The 26383-nt window shown below is 43.5% G+C and overlaps 1 protein-coding gene across 2 annotated transcripts; it reads left to right on the plus strand.

The window, feature by feature from the left end:
* Window positions 1–1024: 1024 nt before the first annotated feature.
* On the plus strand, window positions 1025–25935 carry LOC121581273 (rho guanine nucleotide exchange factor 18). 2 transcript variants are annotated; one of them, XM_041896783.2, is made up of 19 exons: window positions 1025–1234; window positions 7935–8117; window positions 8255–8395; window positions 8542–8663; window positions 8915–9025; window positions 11627–11870; window positions 12445–12699; window positions 14786–14971; window positions 15243–15461; window positions 15647–15771; window positions 15922–15993; window positions 18270–18317; window positions 18485–18667; window positions 19246–19398; window positions 19630–19758; window positions 19894–20076; window positions 22696–22894; window positions 24682–24786; window positions 24902–25935. In XM_041896783.2, the coding sequence occupies exons 2-19, from the start codon at window positions 8015–8017 to the stop codon at window positions 25075–25077; spliced, it is 2754 nt and encodes a 917-aa protein (XP_041752717.2). In that variant the 5' UTR covers window positions 1025–1234; window positions 7935–8014; the 3' UTR covers window positions 25078–25935. The 2 variants fall into 2 exon arrangements, with proteins under 2 accessions (XP_041752717.2, XP_041752718.2); XM_041896784.2 differs by having other exon boundaries at window positions 7938–8117.
* Window positions 25936–26383: the final 448 nt, after the last annotated feature.

Genomic DNA, 26383 nt, shown 5'->3' on the forward strand with positions numbered 1-26383 from the left:
ATCGAATATTGTAAGAGCTTTCATTGTCTGCTTATATGCCTCCTTTATTGATCCTACGGTTCTGACTTGTTGTACAGGGAGAATACTGTAAGAACGGCCCATGTTCTGAATTCTGTTGCTGTACATTTCAAAAGTGTTGAACAAATAGTTATATTGACTATGTCTGTCTTAGCTCACTCGTTAATGTCTTAATCGAAATTACGGATTGCCTCTTATCCGCCCATCATTCCCTTATACCATAGTTTGTACATTTCATTTGTCAGTAGAAACCACATTTGTTTAATCAAGTCAGCCATATCAGCTATGTTTTTTAAAAGGCAGTAAATGAGGCTGAATGCACTGTTTCACTGCCAGACAAGCCTCTGCTGATAGCCAGGCGTAGGGGTGGTAAGGATTCACTCCATGGTGCTGAAAAGAGAGCTCTGCTGTTGGGACAGCTTTACGTAGGCCCTAACAGTTTGTGGGCACCGTTTGTCACCGTTATAGTGCAATTAATGTATTGTTTAGTGTTGTGTAGTAGCTTTGCTGGCATGCATAAAAAAAATATGTTGAGTTTGCCCCACCAAGATTGACAAGATTGACACGCCACTGGTAACAACCTAACCATTATCAAACGTCTATTCGATCAAATACGCCTCATATGTAGCAAAGTAGCAATTACATTTTTTGTTACCCAAATTCGACACTCATTGACATCCATACAAAAATTCCTCACTTCGTGGTCTTATTTTCGTAGACAGATTTTGTCCGGAGTAACCCTCTCACTTCGCCTCTTTCTCTGGTCGCATTTAACCATTAAACGAACAGCTCCCAGAATGCTTTGAGAAGGTAGAACACCATAAAGAATGACATAGGCCTCTAGTGGCCAAAATGATGTTTTAGCATTGGCAGCGCCAATGAGGGCTTCCACGATTTTAATGAAGTCAACTTCATTGGCTGATCCCTCCTGGTGACTTTGTTGGAGTCATGTCCAACCAGGTCATCACGATGGATCCGCCAATCGTGAAGAAGAAAATCGACTACTTAAAAATGGAGATATCCTCAATGGCGCAACACATGCTGTCAGAGAAGCAAAAAGCCACAGATAAAAAGCGTCGTCTATCTATCTCTATGTAGGAAACGGACACAATATAGTACATGCCAACGCGGTCGATGCTGTTCGGGATCCTTAGCAGCTGATACAAAGTAACAACATTTTTACAACAGCTCGCGCTGGAATTAGTTCGACGGTGGGGTAAGAATTGATCGAGGCTAGCGGTTTGATGTCGTATTTGATCGTTTTATTTCACGGGGAAAGGAAATACTTATTGTTGACTTAGGCTGTAACACCTGACCTGACTATGTGGAACTGGCAAATGAGTGTTGCTAGGTTGGTTGGTCGCCATAAAAACTTTATAAAATTGGAATGATCCCAGTAATTTTAACTTCAATGAACTTTTCGAAAATTCCCCCGACATGTATTTGACTTACTGTATTGAAATGCTTTACAAACATATGCATTCTAGCCTTCAAACTTAAATGCAATATTTTCTCAAAATAATCTATTGAAAGTAATTCAATTCACTTGGATGTTATCTGTTGTCAAACTAAGATTTTGAATATATATATCTCTCCAAGACACCAAAGCATAAACGTTAAGACACCCACTTGTACCTATTTCTCTACGCACTCCTCTCCTCTACTGGAAATAACACCTGCCATTCACACTCCTGACTATTCCCTGTTAGGAGGTGAAGAGGTTCTAAACCTCAGTGTCTATGTTGAATACAGTACATGACATTAGAAAGACAGATCCTTGTGGAATGTTCCTCTCCAAGAATTATCCAAGAACACAGTAGCATTCCATGCATTCTCTCTGTTTCCATAGAGAATGGCCTCTCACATGATCATCATGGACCCTGCTAGAAGACCTGACAGGTGTCACTATCACCTCTCAGATAGCAACTTAACATGGGACATTGTTCAGCAAGGGAAAAAGCCCCTGGGCCGGGCCAGACCAGGCCAGCCGTTAGTGAGGCTGTATTCTGTATTTTTCAGTCTGTCCCTGCAGAACCCCTGATGGGAGCAGGTCACATGATTATAATTAGGCCTAGCTAGCTGCCCCTCACATCATTACAGTAGACATTACAGTGAAAAGCTTACTTACAAGCCCATAACCAACAATGCAGTTTAATGATTAGCTTTTATTTTTTAAGAGCAGTAGTAAAATAAAATAACAGTAGGGAGGTTATATACAGGGGGTACCGGTACAGAGTCAATGTGCGGGGGCACCGGTTAGTCGAGGTAATTGAGGTAATATGTACATGTGGGTAGGTAAAGTGACTATGCATAAATAATAAACAGAGTTGCAACAGCGTAAAAGAGGGGGTCGGAGTGGGGGGGCAATGCAAATAGTCCGGGTAGCCATGATTAGCTGTTCAGGAGTCTTATGGCATGGGGTAGAAGCAGTTAAGAAGCCTTTTGGACCTAGACTTGGCACTCCGGTACCGCTTGCCGTGCGGTAGCAGAGAGAACAGTCTATGACTAGGGTGGCTGGAGTCTTTGATACTTTTTAGGGCCTCCCTCTGACACCGCCTGGTATAGAGGTCCTGGATGGCAGGAAGCTTGGCCCCAGTGATGTACTGGGCCGTACGCACTACCCTCTGTAGTGCCTTGCGGTCGGAGGCTGAGCAGTTGCCATACCAGGCGGTGATGCAACCACTCAGGATGCTCTCGATGGTGCAGCTGTATAACTTTTTGAGGATCTGAGGACCGATGCCAAATCTTTTCAGTCTCCTGAGGGGGAATATAGTGTGTTTGGACCATGATAGTTCGTTGGTGATGTGGACACCAAGGAACTTGAAGCTCTCAACCTGTTCCACTACAGCCCCGTCCATGAGAATGGGGGCGTGCTCAGTCCTCTTTTTTTCCCTGTAGTCCACAATCATCTCCTTTGTCTTGAGCACGTTGAGGGAGTGGTTGTTATCCTGGCACCACACGGCCAGGTCTCTGACCTCCTCCCTATAGGCTGTCTCATCATTGTCGGTGATCAGGCCTCCCACTATTGTGTCGTCGGCAAACTTAATGATGGTGTTGGAGTCGTGCCTGGCCATGCAGTCATGAGTGAACAGGGAGTACAGGAGGGGACTAAGCACGCACCCCTGAGGGGCCCCTGTGTTGAGGATCAGCGTGGCAGATGTGTTGTAACCTACCCTTACCACATCGGAGCGGCCCGTCAGGAAGTCCAGGATCCAGTTGCAGAGGGAGGTGTTTAGTCCCAGGGTCCTTAGCTTAGTGATGAGCTTTGAGAGCAGTATGGTGTTGAATTCTGAGCTGTAGTCAATTAATAGCATTCTCACATAGGTGTGTAATGTTTTACAGGCAGTCAGTGTTGTACTGGAGTATAAATGCCATTTACTCACCTTTTTTTATTTTGCATGATCACATTTTTCTGGTAAAATGCATTGAAAGTTGAGGAAGCGTTACTTTACTGACACTGCGTTCACCTGCCGGGATACTTGGCTGTCTTTCTAGTCTAGTTCTTGTTCTAACACACAGGGGCTGACCTGTATTTCACGCTTCACACCTCCTACCCTTTCCTCCCAGGTCAGTACGGGACTGTAGAACTTTAATTCCTATTCCGAATGTAGTGTACTACCTTTATGGGCCCTGGTCAAAAGTAGTGCACCATGTAGGGAATAGGGTGCCTCTTCTTGACTCTTTGTGTGTGGTGTACTGTAGGAGGAAGCTCTGTCTGTATATATGTCTGTCTGTGTCTGTCTGTCTACTTAACAGATGAGCCAGAGGCTGTAGAGACAGAGAAGGGTGTGTGAACTGTGTCTTTAGTACCCAGCTGTGTGAACTAAACACACACACACGCAGCCAGTGGATTAGTTTTCTCCATGGCACACACTCCTGTCTATATGTTTTGGCTGTCACTGCCATGTGTGTGTATGTGTCCACCCAGTAGAGAGAGATCTATGAGCTACTGTGGTTGGGCAAATAAGTCCAACATGCTCTGAGGTCCATCCATACTGATGGTGTACTGTCATTTTACATGTGACATAACCATCTCTCCATCCTTTTTAGCATGACACATGCTTATGAATGTTTTTTTAATTCATCTTTGTATGCCTTATAAAGGATCTATGAAGGCTTCATTAAGATTTTATTTCAATGCAATTTAGTTGACAGGGACAGTTCACAACTGTGACAGTTAGGCCTATGCTATGATGCTAATTAACATCAATCAAGTTCGTAGGAGCATGTCAAATTGGGTCTCAAATTAAAGCTTAGAGACTATATATTTTTTACAAATTAAGGCATATATACATAAATAAATAAAACATCCATCCCAAAAAAATTTGAATAAGCAAAGGCATTGATTTCTGGTCAAACAGATAGAAAAGGGTTTTTAGAAAACATCTACCAGAGAAAGTCTTAAAAGGTATTAAAATACATCAAAACACAATAATGTTGAAGTAAAGACCCCTGCCAACTTATATCAACACTTATATTTAGTTTTGGAGAAATTATTTGCCTCCTGTAACATTGCCTTGTACCTTGAAATTCCGTTAACAAAAAAACGTAACTTAATTTCTCTCCCTCATGAGGAGGGAGGATAATGAACGTACACAGAAGTATCAAGTAAAGGTAGACCTATCAATTAGTGTTTTTACTGATATACATTTTATGTATTATTAAGTGATTAAAACTCAATTCCGTTGCCAAATCGGTAATGGAATTTCTACAATTGAATCGGCTACAATGGGAAATCATAGTAGTCACAATCAACAGTTGTGTTCACACGTTTGTACAGTGGAGTACAGTAAAGAAAAGTAGAGTATAGTTCAGTACTGTACAGTAGAGTACAGTATAATGTACTGAACTATACTCTACTGTACTGAACTCTACTGTGCTGTACTCTACTGAGCTCTACTGTACTGTACTGAACTCTACTGTGCTGTACTTTGATGTCCAAACTTGTGAAACATAGACATCTATGATTACTTCAGATTCGATTACCGCAATTCCGTTACTGGGTGAGAATCCACTTCACTTACTCTAGTTCAATAACCAAAAGAGTCAATGTGTCATGCCATAGCTAATACCCCATTCTTTCTGCAGATGTCGTTGAATCGTAATTTGGAAAACGTGGACACAAGAAACTGAGGGAGATTTTACCGACATTCAGTGTAAATTGTTAAAAGTAGACCTTGTGCATAGAGTTGTATGGGTTGTTAAACTTTGAAATCAATGTTTTTTGTTTGGCATACTTTTAAGTTAAAAAATCAGAGTCTCGGCGCAATTTCGTTACCATGGAATTGCCCCCTGCTGTCTTGTGTGTATTCTCTCTCTCTCTCTCTCTCTCTCTCTCTCTCTCTCTCTCTCTCTCTCTCTCTCTCTCTCTCTCTCTCTCTCTCTCTCTCTCTCTCTCTCTCTCTCCTCTCTCTCTCTCTCTCTCTCTCTCTCTCTCTCTCTCTCTCTCTCTTCTCTCTCCTCTCTCTCTCTCTCTCTCTCTCTCTCTCTCTCTCTCTCTCTCTCTCTCTCTCTCTCTCTCTCTCTCCCTCCCCTGCCATGTGTGTTGTCAGTGAGCTGGTCTGACTAGGGCTGTGACACTGTAACTGTGTCAAACCAGTTTTCTTTCCTTTCCACCCACACCAATGGCTTTGTTTCTGTTCTGTAATAGAAAATAGTATTTGTCAGGATTCAACACCATCTAATCCTCTCTTCCTGTCTGGGGTATTTTCTATACAGGCTTTTGATCATTTCAAGGAATCAACAGTAGAAATCGTTTAGAATGTCATTGTATGCTGTAGCCTTAAGATTTCCCTTCACTGAAACTAAGGGGCCTAGCCCGAACCATGAAAAACAGCCCCAGACCATTATTCCTCCTCCACCAAACTTTACAGTTGGCACTATGCATTCGGGCAGGTAGTGTTCTCCTGGCATCCGCCAAACCTAGATTCGTCCGTCGGACTTCCAGATGGTGAAGCGTGATTCATCACTCCAGAGAACGTGTTTCCACTGCTCCGGAGTTAAATGGCGGCGAGCTTTACACCACTCCATCCGACGCTTGGCATTGCACATGGTGAGCTTAGGCTTGTGTGCGGCTGCTCGGCCATGGAAACCCATTTCATGAAGCTCCCGACGAACAGTTATTGTGCTGACGTTGCTTCCAGGGTCAGTTTGGAACTCAGTACTGAGTGTTGCAACCGAGGACAGACGATTTTTAAACGCTACGCGCTTCAGCACTCGGTGGTCCCGTTCTGTGAGCTTGTGTGGCCTACCACTTTGCGGCTGAGCCATTGTTGCTCCTAGATATTTCCGTTGTTGCTCCTAGCTCATCACCCTCAAAGCTCATCACTAAGCTAAGGATCCTGGGACTAAACACCTCCCTCTGTAACTGGATCCTGGACTTCCTGACGGGCCGCCCCCAGGTGGTAATGGTAGGTAATAACACATCTGCCACGCTGATCCTCAACACGGGGGCCCATCAGGGGTGCATGCTCAGTCCCCTCCTGTACTCCCTGTTCACCCATGACTGCATGGCCAGGCACGACTCCAACACCACCATTAAGTTTGCTGACGACACAACAGTGGTAGGCCTAATCACCAACAACGATCAGACAGCCTATAGGGAGGAGGCCAGAGACCTGGCCGTGTGGTGCCAGGATTACAACCTCTCCCTCAACGTGACCAAGACAAAGGAGATGATTGTGGACTACAGGAAAAAAAAGAGGACTGAGCACGCCCCCATTCTCATCGACGGGGCTGTAGTGGAACAGGTTGAGTGCTTCAAGTTCCTTGGTGTCCACATCACCAACGAACTATCATAGTCCAAACACAGCAAGACAGTCGTGAAGAGGGCATGACAAAGCCTATTTCCCCCTCAGGAGACTGAAAAGATTTGGCATGGGTCCTCAGATCCTCAATACCAGGCGGTGTCAGAGGAAGGCCCTCAAAATTGTCAAAGACTCCAGCCACCCTAGTCATAGACTGTTCTCTCTGCTACCGCATGGCAAGCGGTACCGGAGCGCCAAGTCTAGGTCCAAAAGGCTTCTCAACAGCTTCTACCCCCAAGCCATAAGACTCCTGAACAGCTAATCATGGCTACCCGGACTATTTGCACCCCCACCCCATCTTTTTACGCTGCGCTACTCTGTTAATTATTTATGCATAGTCACTTTAACTCTACCCACATGTACATATTACCTCAACTACCTCAACTAGCCGGTGCCCCCGCACATTGACTCTGCACCGGTATCCCCCTGTATATATAGCCTCCCTACTGTTATTTTATTTTACTTTTACACTTTTTTGTTGTTGTTTTATTTTACTTTTTTATTAAGAAATACATGCATTGTTGGTTAAGGGCTGTAAGTAAGCATTTCACTGTAATGTCTACACCTGTTGTATTCGGCGCATGTGGCAAATACGATTTGATTTAGATGTTTCCACTTCAAAATAACAACACTTACAGTTGACCGGGGCAGCTCTAGCAGGACAGAAATTTGACGAACTGTCTTGTTGGAAAGGTGGCATCCTATGACAGTGCCACGTTGAAAGTCACTGAGCTCTTCAGTACGGGCCATTCTACTGCCAATGTTTGTCTATGGAGATGGCATGGCTGTGTGCTCGATTCTATACACCTGTCAGCAACGGGTGTGGCTGAAATAGCCGAATCCAATAATTTGAAAGGGTGTCCACATATTTTTTTGTGAGTGTATCTAATCTAAAATCAGTCTAAACATCTCAAATTACAGTAGGCCACAACAAACAAAACACTGTCTTTACATCAAACCAGACTGCCAGTATCGTATGCGGTATTGTGACCTGGCCAGGTTTTTCGTATTGTGACCTGGCCAGGTTTTTCTCATTAGCTTTACAAATTAGCAAATAAAGAAGAAAACACAACGTAATAAAAATGCAATCTATCTCCTCTCTCCATCCAGCAGTCCTGTACACAGGTTCCATCCCCCAGCCTTCCATGGCCTCGGCCCCATCATCCTGACCTTTAACCCTGACATAACACATGGATGACCTGGATGCTCTCAGAGGACTCTCTCCTCGACCCCCTCCTCCTGAGGACTCTGTGTCCCTTTCCTCGTCCAGCACCGACATCATCAACTTAGAAGGTACATGATCACTACAGTAGTTAGTCCTGGATGTGTTATTGTACCTGTCTTATGTTTGTTGTGTGTTATTGTGACACTCTGTGTTGTGTGTGTCTAGATGCCCATTAAGCTGTGTGTGTGTTATTTTGTGTGTGTAGATGGCCACTACAGTGCCCTGCGAGCGGAGCTGGAGGCTGATGCTCAGGACCTGGAGGGAGAGTCCTGGAGTGTCTCCGTGGACCAGCAGTACATAAAGAGACTATACAAAGACGCTATAAAGAGACAAGATGTCATCTACGGTAAGAATATAGCTGGGGTAGCTGATCTTATCATTAAAGAACTGGTTTGGGTGATGATGATATTAGCCATTGCTACAATTATGTTGTTGATGACTTCTTTACAACAGTAATAATGATGATGCTGTATTTGTGTGTGTGTGTGTCAGAGTTGATCCAGATGGAGGTGTACCACCTGCAGACCTTGAAGCTGCTGCTGAGTGTGTACAAGTATGAGCTGAGACGCAGCCTACAGATGGAGGAGCATAAGCTGGACAGGATGTTCCCTCAGGTAACACACACGTACATATGGAGCGAGAGAGATCTGAGACAGAGCCTACAGGTGGAGGAGACTAGGCTGGACAGGATGTTCCCTCAGGTAACACACACGTACATATGGAGCGAGAGAGATCTGAGACAGAGCCTGCAGATGGAGGAGCATAAGCTGGACAGGATGTTCCCATCCGGTGACTCCATCTCTTGCTTAAAACCAATAGGTGTGTATTGCATGTGCAGTAATCGTTTCCTTTACTCTTCCATCAGATGGACAGCCTGCTGCACATCCACCAACACTTCCTGTGGTGTCTTAGAGACTGCCGCGACGGACAGAATCACTACACAGTCACACAGCTGGGAGCTATACTCATCAACCAGGTAGGAACCATTACACTGTTACACAGACAGGTAGGAACCATTACACTGTAACACAGACAGGTAGGAACCACTACACTGTAACACAGACAGGTAGGAACCACTACACTGTCACACAGACCAGGGGAAAACGACTGCCCACTCTCATTGAAGTCACGGAAGTTGAAGGCCGACCGCAGTACTGCAGGCATTGTTAGCAGAAAACAGGATCCCCATTTTAGGGAATGAAAGAAATGGCAATCTTTGTGTAAATATCGAAGACAATCAAGTTACCAATAATTGCTTCTAATACACCAGATGTTTATCCTTGAACCGATTATTATAAAATCGCACGAAGGAGTTATGAGGATAATTTAGTTGCTAATGGCTGCCTGCAGTACCCAGGTCAGCCTTCAACTTGAGTTAATGAATGAGATGGTGCAGCACTGAGCTAGCCTGCAACTTCACTTCCTGGAGTAGCTCAAACTACGCATGTTGTCTCCATGAGACGCCATCTTAACCAACTTCATTTGGCTTCAATGCACTATTGAGTCTTCACATAGGAATGAATGGTGTCACGTGATTGATGGATTTGTCCATTCATATATACAGTCGTGGTCAAAAGTTTTGAGAATGACACATACTAATTTTCACAAAGTCTGCTCCCTCAGTTTTGATGATGGCAATTTGCATATACTCCAGAATGTCATGAAGAGTGATCAGATGAATTGCAATTAATTGCAAAGTCCCTCTTTGCCATGAAAATGAACTTAATCCCCCAAAAAACATTTCCACTGCATTTCAGCCCTGCCACAAAAGGACCAGCTGCCATCATGTCAGTGATTCTCTCATTAACACAGGTGAGAGTGTTGACGAGGACAAGGCTGGAGATCACTCTGTCATGCTGATTGAGTTCGAATAACAGACTGGAAGCTTTAAAAGGAGGGTGGTGCTTGAAATCATTGTTCTTCCTCTGTTAACCATGGTTGTGCAAGGAAACATGTGCCATCATCATTGCTTTGCACAAAAAGGGCTTCACAGGCAAGGATATTGCTGCTAGTAAGATTGCACCGAAATCAAACATTTATCGGATCATCAAGAACTTCAAGGAGAGAGGTTCAATTGTTGTGAAGAAGGCGTCAGGGCGCCCAAGAAAGTCCAGCAAACGCCAGGACCGTCTCTTAAAGTTGATTCAGCTGCGGGATCGGGGCACCACCAGTGCAGAGCTTGCTCATGAATGGCAGCAGGCAGGTGTGAGTGCATCTGCACGCACAGTGAGGCAAAGACACTTGGAGGATGGCCTGGTGTCAAGAAGGGCAGCAAAGAAGCCACTTCTCTCCAGGAAAAACATCAGGGACAGACTGATATTCTGCAAAAGGTACAGGGATTGGACTGCTGAGGACTGGGGTAAAGTCATTTTCTCTGATGAATCCCCTTTCCGATTGTTTGGGGCATCCGGAAAACACCTTGTCCGAAGAAGACAAGGTGAGCCCTACCATCAGTCCTGTGTCATGCCAACAGTAAAACATCCTGAGACCATTCATGTGTGGGGTTGCTTCTCAGCCAAGGGAGTGGGCTCACTCACAATTTGCCTAAGAACACAGCCATGAATAAAGAATGGTACCAACACATCCTCCGAGAGCAACTTCTCCCAACCATCCAAGAACAGTTTGGTGACGACCAATGCCTTTTCCAGCATGACGGAGCACCTTGCCATAAGGCAAAAGTGATAACTAAGTTGCTCAGAGAACAAAACATCGACATTCTGGGTCCATGGCCAGGAAACTCCCCAGACCTTAATCCCATTGAGAACTTGTGGTCGATCCTCAAGAAGCGGGTGGACAAACAAAAACCCACAAACTCCAAGCATTGATTATGCAAGAATGGGCTGCCATCAGTTAGGATGTGGCCCAGAAGTTAATTGACAGCATGCCAGTGCCGATTGCAGAGGTCTTGAAAAAGAAGGGTCAACACTGCAAATATTGACTCTTTGCATAAACTTAATGTAATTGTCAATAAAAGCCTTTGACACTTATGGAATGCTAGTAATTATACTTCAGTATACCATAGTAACATCTGACAAAAATATCTCATAACACTGAAGCAGCGAACTTTGTGAAGACCAATACTTGTGTCATTGTGGTCCTCTGTAGCTCAATTGGTAGAGCATGGCGCTTGTAACACCAGGGTAGTGGGTTCGATCCCCGGGACCACCCATACGTAAATATGTATGCACACATTACAGTAAGTCGCTTGGATAGAAGCGTCTGCTAAACGGCTTATTATTATTATTATTCTCAACTTTTGACCATGAGTCATTGAAACAGACAGGTAGGAACCATTACGCTGTAACACAAACAGGTAGGAACCATTACACAGTCACACAGCTGGGAGATATACTAATCAACCAGGTAGCCTCTCTCTCTCTCTCTCTCTCTCTCTCTCTCTCTCTCTCTCTCTCTCTCTCTCTCTCTCTCTCTCTCTCTCTCTCTCTCTCTCTCTCTGAGAAAACATTCTAAAGAAATCATGACTCTGTACTATCCCTTTGTCATACATTGAGTCATACCTGATCAGAATGTTTGTTGTTGTTTACCTGATCATCATGATGATGATGTTGTGGTGTAGTTTTCAGGTGAGATGGGAGAGAGGATGAAGGAGAGCTATGGAGTGTTCTGTAGTCACCACACAGATGCTGTCAGCTTCTACAAAGAACAGCTACAGAACAACAAGAAGTTCCAGAACTTGATTACGAAAATCGGTCGGTTGTCCATTGTGCGGCGGTTAGGAGTCCCAGAATGTATTCTGTTGGTGTCTCAGCGGCTCACAAAGTACCCCGTTCTGGTGGAACGCATTCTACAGAACACTGATGGTAACTAACTGATAGATTAATTTGTGTATTAAGAATAATGACTAAAGGATTTCACCCCAAATACAGTAGAAATGTGTATACGATATTCGAATTATCATGTAGTGTCAACCCACTAACAGAGGGGGTACTAAACATTCAAGGGTAAAGGAGAAGGCGGAAACTGTTTAAAAATCCCACCTAAAGGTGGGAGGAGCATAGTGCCTTTGTTTGTCAAGGGGTATAAAAACAGTATGTATGTGTTTTTGAAAGCAGAGCTCTCCATGAATAAATATACAGATCATACTTGTGGGTTGTGGACCTTGAATCATTGATGATTAAAACCAGAGCCTTACAACCTCTGGTAATGATTCAAGCTTAGGTTGAATTAGAGATAGAAATTCACATGACACTAACGGACTCCGTTAGGTAACTGAATGCCTTTAAGGTGGGCTCAGCTGGGCTAGGCTGCATATCACGTTGTACTATCAGCCCAGCCATGCTTGATAACCACGCTGTTCACAAATGGAATTTGATTTTACTTCCTGAATTGAAATGGAATTAACCCAAACCCAATCCTCTACTCTCCTCCCATCAGTCGATAGTGAGGAGCACGGTGCACTGGCCCAAGCCCTGGTTCTGATCAGAGAGACCATCTCTGCTGTGGACTCTCAGGTCCATGACCATGAGAGGGCCTCTAGGCTGAGAGACATAGGCAGCAGGTTGGAACCTCATTCTCAGGGCAGGCTGAAGGACGGAAGGGTGTTCAGGAGAGAGGACCTGGCAGAGGGGTCCAGAACCCTGCTCCATGAGGAGACCATCAACTGGCGGGCGGCCAACGGATGGCTGAAAGGTGATTTAAAAGAAATACAGTCGGATCCAAAAGTTTTGGCACCCTTGATAAAGATTAGCAAAAACACTGTATAAAATAAATAATATACATACTGGGCTATATTGTATGCCCACATTTTGTCAAATATTTCTTCTCTCAAAAAGATTGGGGTCAAAATGATTGGCACCCCTGTTTTCAATACCTTTCACTTTGCGAGTATAAAGGCACTGAGCCTTTTTTCTAAAATGTTTATGAGATTGGAGAACACATTGGGAGGGTTCTTAGACCATTCTTCCATACAGAATCTATCAAGATCCTTGATTTATTTTTATTTTATTTTACCTTTATTTAACTAGGCAAGTCAGTTATGAACAAATTCTTATTTACAATGACGGCCTACACCGGCCAAACCCGGACAACGCTGGGCCAATTGTGCGCCGCCCTATGGGACTCCCAATCACGGCCGGTTGTGATACAGCCTGGAATCGAACCAGGGGGTCTGTAGTGACGCCTCAAGCACTGAGATGCAGTGCCTTAGACCACTGCGCCACTCGGGAGCCTTTGGCGACTAGTAAGTATTTTTTAAACCTCTCGCGTTGGGCTAGATGTGTCAATGTGTAGTTCATGTAAGTCGCTCTGGATAAGAGCGTCTGCTAAATGACTAATATGTAAATGTAATACAAGGCTGAAACTTGGCCGCAAGTGGATCTTCCAGCAAGACAATAACCCCAAGCACACATCTAAATCCACAAAGAATTGGTTAATTGACCACAAAATCAACATTTTTGCAATGGCCATCTCAGTCTACAGACTTGAACCCCATTGAAAACCTGTGGTTGGGCAGTCCGTAAGCGCAGATGAAGGATATCAATTTACAATAACAAAGACTGAAATGACACAATACATTATGAATCATTCATTTCTATTGGGCATAATCTGAAACGCAACCAAAACAAACAGCAAATGCATCCAACAAATGTGTAGAGTCACAAGCTTGATCTAGTCATTGCGTGCTATGAATATGGGACCAAATACTAAACTTTGTATTACTTTAATACACAGGAATTTGTTCCGATACTTTTGGTCCCCTAAAATGGGGGGACTATGTACAAAAAATGCTGTAATTTCTAAACGGTTCACCCGATATAGATAAGAATCCCATCAAATTAAAGCTGACAGTCTGCACTTTTAACCTCATTGTATCATTTCAAATCCAAAGTGTTGGAGTACAGAGCCAAAACAACAACAAAAAATGTCACTGTCCCAATACTTTTGGAGCTCACTGTATGTGCATCATTGCTCTCTCTCTCCCTCTACTGTGTGTGCATATTGAGCTGTCACTCAAATAGCGAGGGGCTGAAGCTCATTGGCTGAAACTCTAATTGCTAAGGGGACTGGTCCACGTGAGGGTAAATGTAGGGAAAATGGCGCCACACAGCTTCCAGAAAACCGTCGCTTTCAAACTTGGGATTTCGTGACTAATTGAGGTAAGACAGTAATTCTGCTCATAGATGATGCATGTATGAACTACACATTGACACATCCAGCCCAACGTGGGAGGTTTAAAAAATACTTACTAGTCGCCAAAGTACCGGAGCATGTCTTTAACAAGGGCCCCAGGAAAAGTGGAAGCAAAATAGCCCCATAACATCAAAAGATCCACCACCATATCTTACAGTAGGTATGAGGTTATTTTCTGCATCCTTATTTTGACACCAAACCCACCACTGGTGTGCATGACCGAAGAGGTCTATGTTCATGTCATCTGACCAAACCACCAGTTCCAATCCAAGTGCCAATGCAAGTTAGCAAACTCCAGGCTTTTACATTTGTTGGATGACATGAAAATAGAGCTATTTTGCCACGCACACGATAGAGGAGCAGCTGTACAGTGAACAGGAGGAGGCCAGGCTAAACCAGTCTCAGAGACTTCCAAGGTAAAAGACTCTACCCATACCAGGTCTACCTGAGCGCTTCAAAATGTTCTCAATAACAGCTGTCCAAATGCCCTCAACTACCATTGTCAGGTCATATGGAATGTGTGTGTGTCCAGAGCATCTGTAGGTCTGTGTATTTTTTTGACCATAGAATCTGTGTGTGTCTCCAGGGAGTCTGTGTATGAAGGATGTCCAGATCATGCAGAGCCTGACAGAGAAGCTGCATATGTTTGCTGACATGGCGGAGGCTGTACCAGGGCTGGAGGATGTAGTGAACCACTCTCGTCTGCTGCTCCGCAGTGACGCCCTAGACCTCCAGCAGGGGGAGACACTGCTCAAGGGGGCCATCACTGAGGGTAGGAATTAATGACAAATCCGCCCCTATGCCCTAAGCAATTGTGGAGATCTGTGAGGATTTGATAGGTTAAAGCAATATTGTAATAGCTCCACCTTCACCTCTGATAGGCTGGCCTTGGTACTCCTGCTAGGTCTGATAGGATCTGATAATAGTTAACTTAACCATGTTCTTTAGTAAATCTGTTATAAATACTTATTGACCCACCATGAGAATCCAATGTCAGCTTGTCAGTTAGGGAATCAGCTTTTCGTTTCTTCTTCTCTCTTCAGTGGAGAATCTGCAGAACCTTCTCCTGTCCGGTGTAACTGTGAGAGATCCCTACCCCCCTCCAAAGGACAGCCTGGGTTCAGGGGGATACAGTTTGAGGCCAGAAGTGCTACGGCTCTGTCCAGGGGGGCTAGGCCTTGGGGGGCTGTGGAACCTGGTGGCACTCAGGAGAGCCGAAACCTGTGGGGGCTATGTCTGCAATCCCATAACCCCTGTGAAGAGTAAGTCTACCACTCATACAGATGGACTATGGATGCTGGATCGACGCCCGCACCTCTCTGATTCAGAGGGTTTGGGTTAAATGCAGAAGACACATTTCAGTTGAATGCATTCAGTTGTACAACTGACTAGGTATCCCCCTTTACCTTTCCTTTATTATACCACTGTTCATATTCATGTTTTCCAGATGGTAATATACAGGCGGGAGAACAGCTAGACAGTGTGGCAGGAAGACCTCTAGACAGAGGTCAGCATTCAAACTCTGACCCCCAGCTACAGGACCTTGACCAATCAGAGAGTCTGGAACTGTCGGTGAGTTACTGGCTGTTCCATTCTCTCCCTTTCTCTTCCAAGTGGGCACTTGTTCCCTCCTACAAGTGTGCTCTTGTTCTCTCCTGAGAGAGAGAGGGAGGGCGGTATTGACTGGTTTAGTTTGTCTGATTCATGGTATTGTGATTACAGGTAGATGAGTCACCAGCACCAGCATCATACTGGAGTTCTCCATGCCCAAATCCATCCTTTCCTGAAGCTGAGGTAAGTGTTGCTAGAACATATCATGAATATCTGCAGTCACATTTTTTAAAATTCTGCCAACCTGTTGGAGCCAGTTTTCTATTTTATTAGTTATGCAAATATTTGTCTATTAGATAATATATATATTTAAGGATCATTTCATTTATTTACAGTGCTGTGAAAAAGTATTTACCCCCTTTCTGATTTTCTCTATTATTGCATTTTTTTTTTACACTGAATGTTATCAGATCTTCAACCAAAACCTAATATCAAATAAAGGGAACCAGAATGAAAAAAAGGATACAAAAATAGTTATTTCATAAACAAAGTTATGCAACACCCAAAGCCCCTGTGTTAAAAAGTAATTGCCCCCTTACACTCATTAACTGGTTGTGCCATCTTTAGCTGCAATGACTGCAACCAAACGCTTCCTAGAGTTGTTGAACAGTCTCTCACATCGCTGTGGAGAAATTTTGGCCCACTCTTCCATGCAGAACTGATTTAACTTAGCGACATAACATTTGTTGGTTTTCGAGCATGAACTGCTCGTTTCAGGTTCTGCCACAACATCTCAATCAGGTTTAGGTCTGGACTTTGACTAGGCCATTCCAAAACTTTAAATGTGTTGCTTTTCAGCCATTCGGATGTGGACTTGCTTGTGTGTTTTGGATCATTGTCTTGCTGCATGACCCAGCTGCACTTCAGCTTCAGCTCACAGACGGATAGCCTGACATTTGCTTTAGAATTATCTGGTACAGAGCAGGATTCATGGTTCCTTCAGTGATGGCAAGTCGTCCAGGTCCCGAGGCAGCAAAGCATCCCCAAACCATCACACTACCACCACCATGCTTGACCGTTTGTCAGCGTAGTGCTAACCTGGACGAATTGCCATCATTGAAGGAACCATGCATTCTGCTCTGTATTAGAGATGAAGATTTATTTATTTTTATTATTTTCGTAATTTACCCCCCTTTTTCTCCCCAATGTCGATCTTGTCTCATCGCTGTGTCCTCCGAAACATGACCCGCCAAACAGCGCTTCTTAACACCCGCCCGCTTAACCCGGAACCCAGCAGCACCAATGTGTCGGAGGAAACACTGTTCAACTGATGATCGAGGTCAGCCTGCAGGCGCCCGGCCCGCCACAAGGAGTCGCTAGAGCGTGATGAGCCAAGTAAAGCACCCCCCGGCCAAACCCTCCCCTAACCCGGACGACGCTGGGCCAATTGTGCGCCGCTCTATGGGACTCCCGGTCACGGCCGGTTGTGACACAGCCTGGGATTGAACCCGGGTCTGTAGTGCCGCCTTAGACCGCTGCGCCACTCGGGAGGCCTGTATTAGAGAATTCTAAAGGAGAATGTCAGGCTATCCATCTGTGAGCTGAAGCGTAGCTGGGTCATGCAGCAAGACAATGATCCAAAACACACAAGCAAGTCTACATCAGAATGGCTGAAAATCTACAAATGTAAAGTTTTGGAATGGCCTAGTCAAAGTCCAGACCTAAACCTGATTAAGATGTTGTGGCAGGACCTGCAATGAGCAGTTCATGCTCGAGAACCCACAAATACCTCGAAGTTAAAGGAGTTCTGCATGGAAGAGTCGGCCAAAATTCCTCCACAGCGATGTGAGAATGATTTAAACTCTAGGAAGTGTTTGGTTGCAGTCATTGCAGCTAAAGGTGGCACAACCAGTTAATGAGTGTAAAGGGGCAATTACTTTTTCACACAGGGGCATTGGGTGTTGCATAACTTTATCAAAATGTTGTGTAATTTGTTCACTCAGGATCCCGTTATCCAACATTAGGTTTTGGTAGAAGATCTGATAACATTCAGTGTCAAAAATAGAGAATCAGCAAGGGGGCAAATTATTTTTCACAGCACTCTATATGGTTTATGCAGTAATTTGGTAATGTGATTTCTTATTATGGTTCTCTTATTTGAATTATAATAGGCCAATTACTCCCTCTATCCTCAATTAGTTGTAAGTATGGGTGGGCCTGCCCAGATAGCCACATATTGGGTATATAGAAACAGGAAGTAAAGCAAATGTTTGTGAGACCGGGAAAGCATCTATTTTTTTTTAACCACACGTTTTACCTTGATCTAATTTGTTTACCTGGAATATTGGTACCTTTGTTTATCTTGCACTTATTATATTGGATTCTATGAAAATAAATACGTTTTCGTTTGGATTCTTGGGTTTTCGATTGGATTTTGGATGTGCATCTCAAATCTTGCATTTGGTTTTCCCACGGCTTTTCGAAAGCTGCTACAACCTTATTTCTGTCTCTCTCTCCAGTTCTTTGACAGGGTGCTGCTGCTCTCACAAAAACTCTACAGTCTGCTGGTAAGACGTACTGTATCTATTCTTTACATTCTATAGAGACAGTTGATAGGTTTGACCTGTCTTATCTTACCATTAGATAGGTTAAGTGTGTCCACTGCCCATCCCTGGTCTGAAGTTTTTGTCCTCTGCCTCCTGGTGTTAAGTTTGTTCCCTGCCATTCCCCGTAGGCCATCGTCTCCCAGCAGGACAGCCACATTGAGTTGCAGCGTGCCTTGCTGTCAGAGCGCGAGCATCCTGGCCGTCCTCGTGGCAACGTGCTCCTGGAGCAGGAGAAACAACGTAACATGGAGAAACAGAGAGAGGAGATGGCTAACTTCCACACGCTGCAGACACAGCATAGACAAGAACAGGTATTGAACTAGAACGCAGTTTATTACATTAGAGAAATGGAGAGAGGAGATGGCTAACTTCCACAAGCTGCAGACAGCACAGACAAGAACAGGTACTAGAACAGTTTAAAACCCTGAGGTAGAAAATAGTTTATGTTAGAGAAACAGAGAGAGGAGATGGCCTACAGGAACAGGTACTTAACAAAAGTAGAGAAACAAAGGTAGAGAAACGGAGAGAGGAGATGGCCAACTTCCACAAGCTGCAGACACCATCAGGAACAGGTAGCTAGAATAGAGCTTTAAACTGCAGACACTGTATCAGTTATTACGTGTCTTTTTATTTTTATTGATCTATCGATCTCGATTAATCCTCTAGCTATTAATTGAACTATCTATTGTGTTTATCTATGATATCTCTCTGTCTCACAGGTGTCAAACTCGTTCCATGGAGGGCCGAGTGTCTGCAGGGTTTTTACTTCTCCCTTGTACTTGATTGATCGCTGATTAGTTAGGAACCTTCCTCGCCTGGTTTTCTAGTTGTTCGAGCAGAAACTCATCTCACTTCTCTCATTTCCCTCTCTCATCCATCTCATCCGCAGGCTCACTGGGAGAAGGAGCAGGAGCGCCACCAGCTGCAGGCGGAGGTCCTGGAGGCGCAGCTAAGACAGAGAGAGGAGGAGTGTAGGAGACTGGAGGAGAAGCTAGCAGAGGAGAGGGGGGAGCTGGAGAGATGGAGAGAAATCTACCAACAGGTTGCTGCTTCGTTTTGTTACATTATACAATGTTACAATATAACAATTGTGGTCTTACTATAAGTTGCTCTGGATAAGAGTGTCTGCTAAATGGCCAAATGTTTAAAAAAATAAAAAGTTAAGTGGTCTAAGAGTTAAAAATAAATTAAAACAAATCTTCAATTGGCAATTTTATCCAAGTGAGTGCTGCTGGCCTTTTTTCATTGTTCATGTGATGTACCGTACCAACAGGATCTGGAGAGGCTGAGGGAGTCTACAAGGACTGTGGAGAAACAGAAGGAACGCCTGGATATACAGATGAAGTTGAAGAAGAACAAGACCATTGCCAACCCTGGGAGTTTTAACTTCAACACTCAGCAGGTGAGGAGGTGGTGTGGTCGTTAAGGACTGAGGACCAATAGTGAGAGGGCTGTTAATTATGCATTTATAGATATTGATGTATGGGACGTTTAGGTAATCTGGTCATTCTCTTCTTCTCCTCTCCCCCACTCCCAGTCGTTCAGAGGGAACCTCCCCCACTCTGCCTCCTTCCGAGGGGACCTCTCCCAGTCGTTCCGAGGGGACCTGATGGGTGGTTGGACCACGGGAGGTGACGTGACCCCCATCCAGACCTCCAAGGTCCACGTCCAACCCAGCCCCTCTCTAGCCACAGCTTTCTTCCTGGAGCAGCCCCCAGAGGTGAGACATATCTAGGACATAACATGGACTAGACTACATGGAAGGACAGTATACCAACCACAGATAGAGTTGAAAAATTCCAGTAACTTTCCCCAAATTCCTAGGTTTTCTAGAAATCCCGGTTATAAGATTCCCAGAATCAGGAGGGAATAAGTAGGAAATAGGAGATATGAGAAGTAGGAGATTTCTGTAAAACTTGGGGATTTTGGCAAAGTTACCGGTACTTTGCAACACTATCCACAGGACTATGTGAATATGTGTGTTCACCTTCCAGCGTTTTTGTATTCTATTTATTGTACTATAGTGTATTCATATTGTGTATTTTGTGTACTGACCTCACAAAATGCATTTCCATTAAAAGTGACAAAGTTCCCTATCAGAACACTCTTACGAGTTCAATCCCAGTAGTTCACAGTATTCATAATCTTGTTCCCAGAGGCTTCCGCCCAAATAAAGAGTCTGGTGGACCAAAGCATCAAACTTGGCCTTCGTTAGCCAATACAGAAAGACCAGGAGACACTCCCGGCACATAAGCATTGGCTTAATCCGCTTAATCTACCAACCAATCATCTCCGACAAGGTTGGCCGGTATTCAGATTTTCATACAGTTTCTGTACCACCCGGGGTATACGGTATTACCGGAAGTGCACACAAGGGACATCAAAAAAAAAAATATATATACAAAATAAATAATAATATTGATGCACGAAACAATTTAGGCAGCAGGGATCTTGATCCAGGAGGAGATTGAATGCTTCTGCTGTAATCAAGATGCTTGATCTTGACATCTAGCAAGTTAGCAAACCAAATGCAAATGCCTTCAGAAAGTATTCAAACCCCTTGGCTTATTCCACTTTTTGTTGTGTTACAGCCTGAATTCAAAATGGATTAAATAAAAAAAAGATCTCACCCATCTACACACAAAACCCCATAATGTCAAAGTGAAAACATGTTTTTAGAAATTTTTGCACAATTATTGAAAATGAAATACAGAAATATCTAATTTACATAAGTATTCACACCTCTGAGTCAATACTTTCTAGAAGCACCTTTGGCAGCGATTACAGCGATGAGTCTTTCTTGGTAAGTCTCTAAGAGCTTACCACACCTGAATTGTGCAACATTTACCCATTATTCTTTTCAAAATTCTTCAAGCTCAAATTGTTTGTTGATCATTGCTAGACAAACATTTTCATGTCTTGCCATTTTAGATTTTCAAGTAGATTTAAGTCAAAACTGTAACTCGGCCACTCAGGAACATTCACTGTCTTCTTGGTAAGCAACTCTAGTGTAGATTTGGTCTTGTGCTTTAGGTTATTGTCCTGCTGAAAGGTTAATTAATCTCCCAGTGTCTGGTGGAAAGCAGACTGAACCAGGTTTTTTCTAGGATTTTGCTTGTGCCATTATATTTATTTATTTCCTCTAGGATTTTGCCATTACATTTATTTTTTATCCTGGAAAACTCCCCAGTCCTTGCCAATAAAAAGCATACCCATAACATGATGCAGCCACCACCATGCTTGAAAATATGGACAATTCAGGACAAAGTACATTTCTTAGCCACTTTCTTTGCAGTTTTACTTTGATGCCCTATTGCAAACAGGATGCATGTTTTGGAATATTTAGGTTAATATTGTAGAGTAACTACAATGTTGATCCATCCTCCATTTTCTCCTATCACATCCATTAAACTCTCTAACATTTTTAAAGTCAGAATTGGCCTCATGGTAAAATCCCTGAGCGGTTTCCTTCCTCTCCAGCAACTGAGTTATTAAGGATGACTGTATATTTGTAGTGACTGGGTGTATTGATACACAATCCAATAATAACTTCACTATGCCCTTCTTTGCGAGGCATTGGAAAACATACCTGGTCTTGTTGGTTGAATCTGTGTTTGAAATTCACTCCTCGACTGAGGGACTTTACAGATAATTGTATATGTGGTGTACAGAGATGAGGTAGTCATTAAAAAATCCAGTTAAACACTATTGCTCATTATGTGACTTGTTAAGCAAATGTTTCCTCCTGAACTTATTTAAGCTTACCATAACAAAGGGGTTGAATACTTATTGACTCAAGACATTTCAGCTTTTCCATTTTTATTAATTTGTACAAATGTATAAAAACATAATTCTACTTTGACATTATGGGGTGTTGTGTGTAGGCCAGTGACACACAATCTCAACCAGACTGTAACACAACAACGTGGAAAAAGTCAGGGGATGTGAATACTTTCTGAATGCACTGTAATTTATTTGACACATCTTAGATTTCTTATAGTTAGTTATAAGCAGTGGCGTAGCACGCAGCCCCCACGAGGCGGGGGTTCCCCTAACGGTATTGAAAATCCACGGTATAAACGGTATACCGCCCACGTCTACCCACAACCCCTTCCCCCTAATCCTCCCCCATACGCTAGCGCAGAACAAGCACAGAGCCACGCCTTGCACTCGTGTGATTTGCAAAAATGAAATGATGACAAATACTTTACATTGTATGGTCACTCCCACTAAGGCCAACTTTGAATCGTTGATGTACCAGGTTTAAATGTGCTGTGCGCAATAGCCTGGGGACAAGGTTACAGTATTCATAACTTTACATTATCGTATTGTATTGTAGGTGCCCCTTCGTAGGGAGAGCATCAGCCCTGTGCCCCCTAAAGTGGAGGTCCCCATTCACCTGATCAGCACCACCAACCAGGTGGTCCACAAGCCAGGGGCCGTGCAGCAGCAGATCCCCACCAAGCTGGCTGCCCTCAGCAGCAAGGGCAACGAGAAGGGCAGAAAAAAGGGATCGCACCAGTGCATGCATAGTGCAGGTCAGAACACTTAATTACATACATGGTAGACATGATCGTATAAGAAAACTACCCACACACTGGATGGTTAGATGCTCCTGTAGTTTTTATTTGCAATGTATTGAACACAAAGGTTCTTCATCAGGCTGAGTGGGATCCAGTGGAGACCATCCTCCTCAGTGAATTTCATAAAATTAGTGAAACATTAAAGTTATCCTATACTAAATATATTCACGTCACCAAATAATTGATTAAAACACACTGTTTTGCAATGAAGGTCTACAGTAGCCTCAACAGCACTCTGTAGGGTAGCACCATGGTGTAGCTGGAGGACAGCTAGCTGCTGTCCTCGTCTGGGTACATTGACTTCAATACAAAACCTCATGGTTCTCACCCCCTTCCATAGACTTACACAGCACAGGAGGTTGGTGTCACCTTAATTGGGGAGGACGGGCTCATGGTAATGGCTGAAGCGGAATTAGTGGAATGGTATCCTTTCCATGTGTTTGATGCCATTCCATTTGCTCAGTTCCAGCCATTATTATGAGGCAGCCTCCCCTGTTAAACAGTAATTATGACAACCTCCGGAGGACATCCTCCAACCTATCAGAGCCCTTGCAGCATGAACTGACATGTTGTCCACCCAATCAAAGGATCAGAGAATTAATCTAGTACTGAAAGCATAAGCTACAGCTAGCTAGCACTGCAGTGCATACAATTAGATGAGTAGTTGACTCAGAGAAAGACAATAGTTGAACAGTTTGAACAAATTAATTTCTTTAAAAATGAACGAGGAGCAAGAGAGGGAAAGTACTGTACTTAGGTAGCAAATGCAGCTAGCTAGTTTAGCCTGCTCAAACAGAGGGATGCTATGTTAGCTAGCTGGCTATGACTATCCAACACTGGAACTCTTCCAAGTCAAGGTAAGCTTTTGGTTTTACAAATGTATTGCCACCGGGGCCCGCCTGTGTAACTGCTAAACTGCTTACTGACTGTACACTGTACTGCATGATTGTAGCGTGTTTACTAACTCATTAGTTCTATTAGCTATGTTGACTATGACGTTACTTTAACTAATATGGTGACAACGATGTAGGCTGTGTGTATTGGATATGATATGAAGGTTTAGCTTGGACATTTCCCCCTGGTCACAGACAGCTGATGTGTTGTGCATTGAAGTCCACAAGCGAAGGGAAAAGGTGAGAGGAAGAGAGGAGGAGAGCACGTAGATACAATAAGGACTACATCGAGCTGTTTGTATATGGCTATGAAAGTGAACTGTCTGCGTGTGATCAGGGGTGTATTCATTCCGCCGATTCTGTTGAAAAACGTTTCTTAAACGGAAGCAAACGGAACCAAACAGGGATAAACATACCTGAATTTGTCCACTAGAAACTCTTGTTTGCAACTGTTGGACTAAAGATTACACCCTAGATCAGCTAGATGCAGGCAAGGGTGTGCAAGACGGTATTGAATGCGTCACTGTCTGTCACCTCAAATCTTTCTCTCAACCTGTGTGCACCAACGTTGTAAACTTTCATTCATAGGCTAGGTTGTAGCAACCTCATGGATATAGGGGAAATTGAAGTATCATGTAGTAGCCTAAACCTATCAATGTTACATTGAGCTGGGTGAATGGGATATGAATGACAGTCATCCAATATGCTGTTATAGAAATAAGCACCGACCGCCACTGGTGGGATCAGGATGTCAATCACAAGATCTTCACACCCCTTTGCTATGACACTCTAAATTCTATTATCTGTTAGGAAGTGAGTATTTCTCTTTAGTTGTCTTTCCTCCTGCAGCATCTATAGACATGTCTCAGGTGGTGCCGATCAGAGTGACAGGAAAAGAGTGCGGGAGTCTGAGAGGGAAGAGGACTGTGAGCCCTCACAGGAGCTACCAATCAGGTAAGATTTTTACCATGACTGGAGATTTGTTTTAACGTCTCAGGATCTAAATTAACATGATGCACGCACGGACACACGATGAGTAAGTTAACCCTACGTTGTTATCCCTCCTCAGATCGTTTCTTTAGTCCTCCAGAGCCTCTGTCCAATGCCAAGCCCTCCCAGACCCAGACCCTGTTGTCCAGCAGCAGCATGAGGAGGCACTTCCCTCCACCCGAACCTCCTCATCCTCCACCCTTCCCCAAAGACATAGCAAGCAAACCAACCAAGGAACGCGTCATCTATCTGTAAGGACACAGGGTGATGCAGGGTAAGACCAAAACCCTAACTCATAGGGCCTATGCCAGGGGTCTGCAACTGGGTGCCTGTGTGCCAAAACCTGTCCACAAGTGATTTTTATTTGGCCCGCCAAAGTAGTCTGTTCTGATCACTGTACAGTAAAGATTTTATTGGACTTTTCTAATTCCTGGTACTTATTGAGTGCCTGTTGAATTTCCATATTGTTCTGATTAGTGTTTCTGTCATGGTTTAAGAGGAATCGTCTCTAACCACTCTCTGCACTCAAGTCTTTACTTTTAAAGGATTCTTACATGAATGTTGAGCGGTGTTGTTAGGAAGCTGTTTATTATTATAACTTGTTTACAGATCTGAGGTGCCAAGCACGTTTTATTCTCAGAGCGCATTAGAAACTACTTTAATCTATATCGTTGACCTGCTGCTTGAAATCAGAATGTCTTAATCAAAATAATGCATTTATGTCATAGAATGTATGGAAGTAAATGTAGATTTATCTGTTAGAGGGAATAATAATGGTGTATATATATATACTGTATTTTAACACAGAATAATTATGACTACTGGACTTAAATGATGCCAATTCTACTGTGGTTTCTGTCATGAGGGAGACAGGAGTGGGTGTCGTGACATTTTGTGGACTGTTGAATGCAGACAGCCTTACCACGCGATATCAACGCTCAACATGGAGTTTTAGTTGAGTTTTACCACACAACAGCTGCCCTGTGTGCGAGAATGTACAGAAATGTTAGGACACTCTGTGTTTAGTTTGAACTGGAGCAAATCGTTTTTAACTGTAATATGGTTATGTTCTGGGAACAAAGGTAACTTGTAAATAATAATGTTAAGATTTAACTTTTTGAATTATGTTGTTTTAATATGGGGAGGTTGTTTAGAAGGATTTGTGAATTATGTTGCTCACAGTTTCCAGTGAACACAGAAATCGAATTAGAACACATTATATACAGTGCCTTCAGAAAGTATTCATACCCCTTGACTTATTCCACATTTTGTTGGGTTACAGTCTGAATTCAAAATGGATTCAATTGATTTGTTTTTCTCACCCATCTGCACACAATACCCCATAATGACAGTGAAAACATGTTTTTAAATTTTTTAGCAAATGTATTGAAAATGAAATACAGAAATATCAAATTTACATAAGTATTCACACCCCTTTGCTATGACACTCTAAATTGAGCTCAGGTGCATCCAATTTTCTTTGATCATCCTTGAGATGTCACTACAACTAGGTTCAATTGTTTGGACATGATTTTGAAAGAAACACACCTGTGTATATATA

The sequence above is a fragment of the Coregonus clupeaformis genome, unplaced genomic scaffold, assembly GCF_020615455.1.
Source record: "Coregonus clupeaformis isolate EN_2021a unplaced genomic scaffold, ASM2061545v1 scaf1719, whole genome shotgun sequence".
In the NCBI taxonomy this organism is placed as follows: Eukaryota; Metazoa; Chordata; class Actinopteri; order Salmoniformes; family Salmonidae; genus Coregonus; species Coregonus clupeaformis.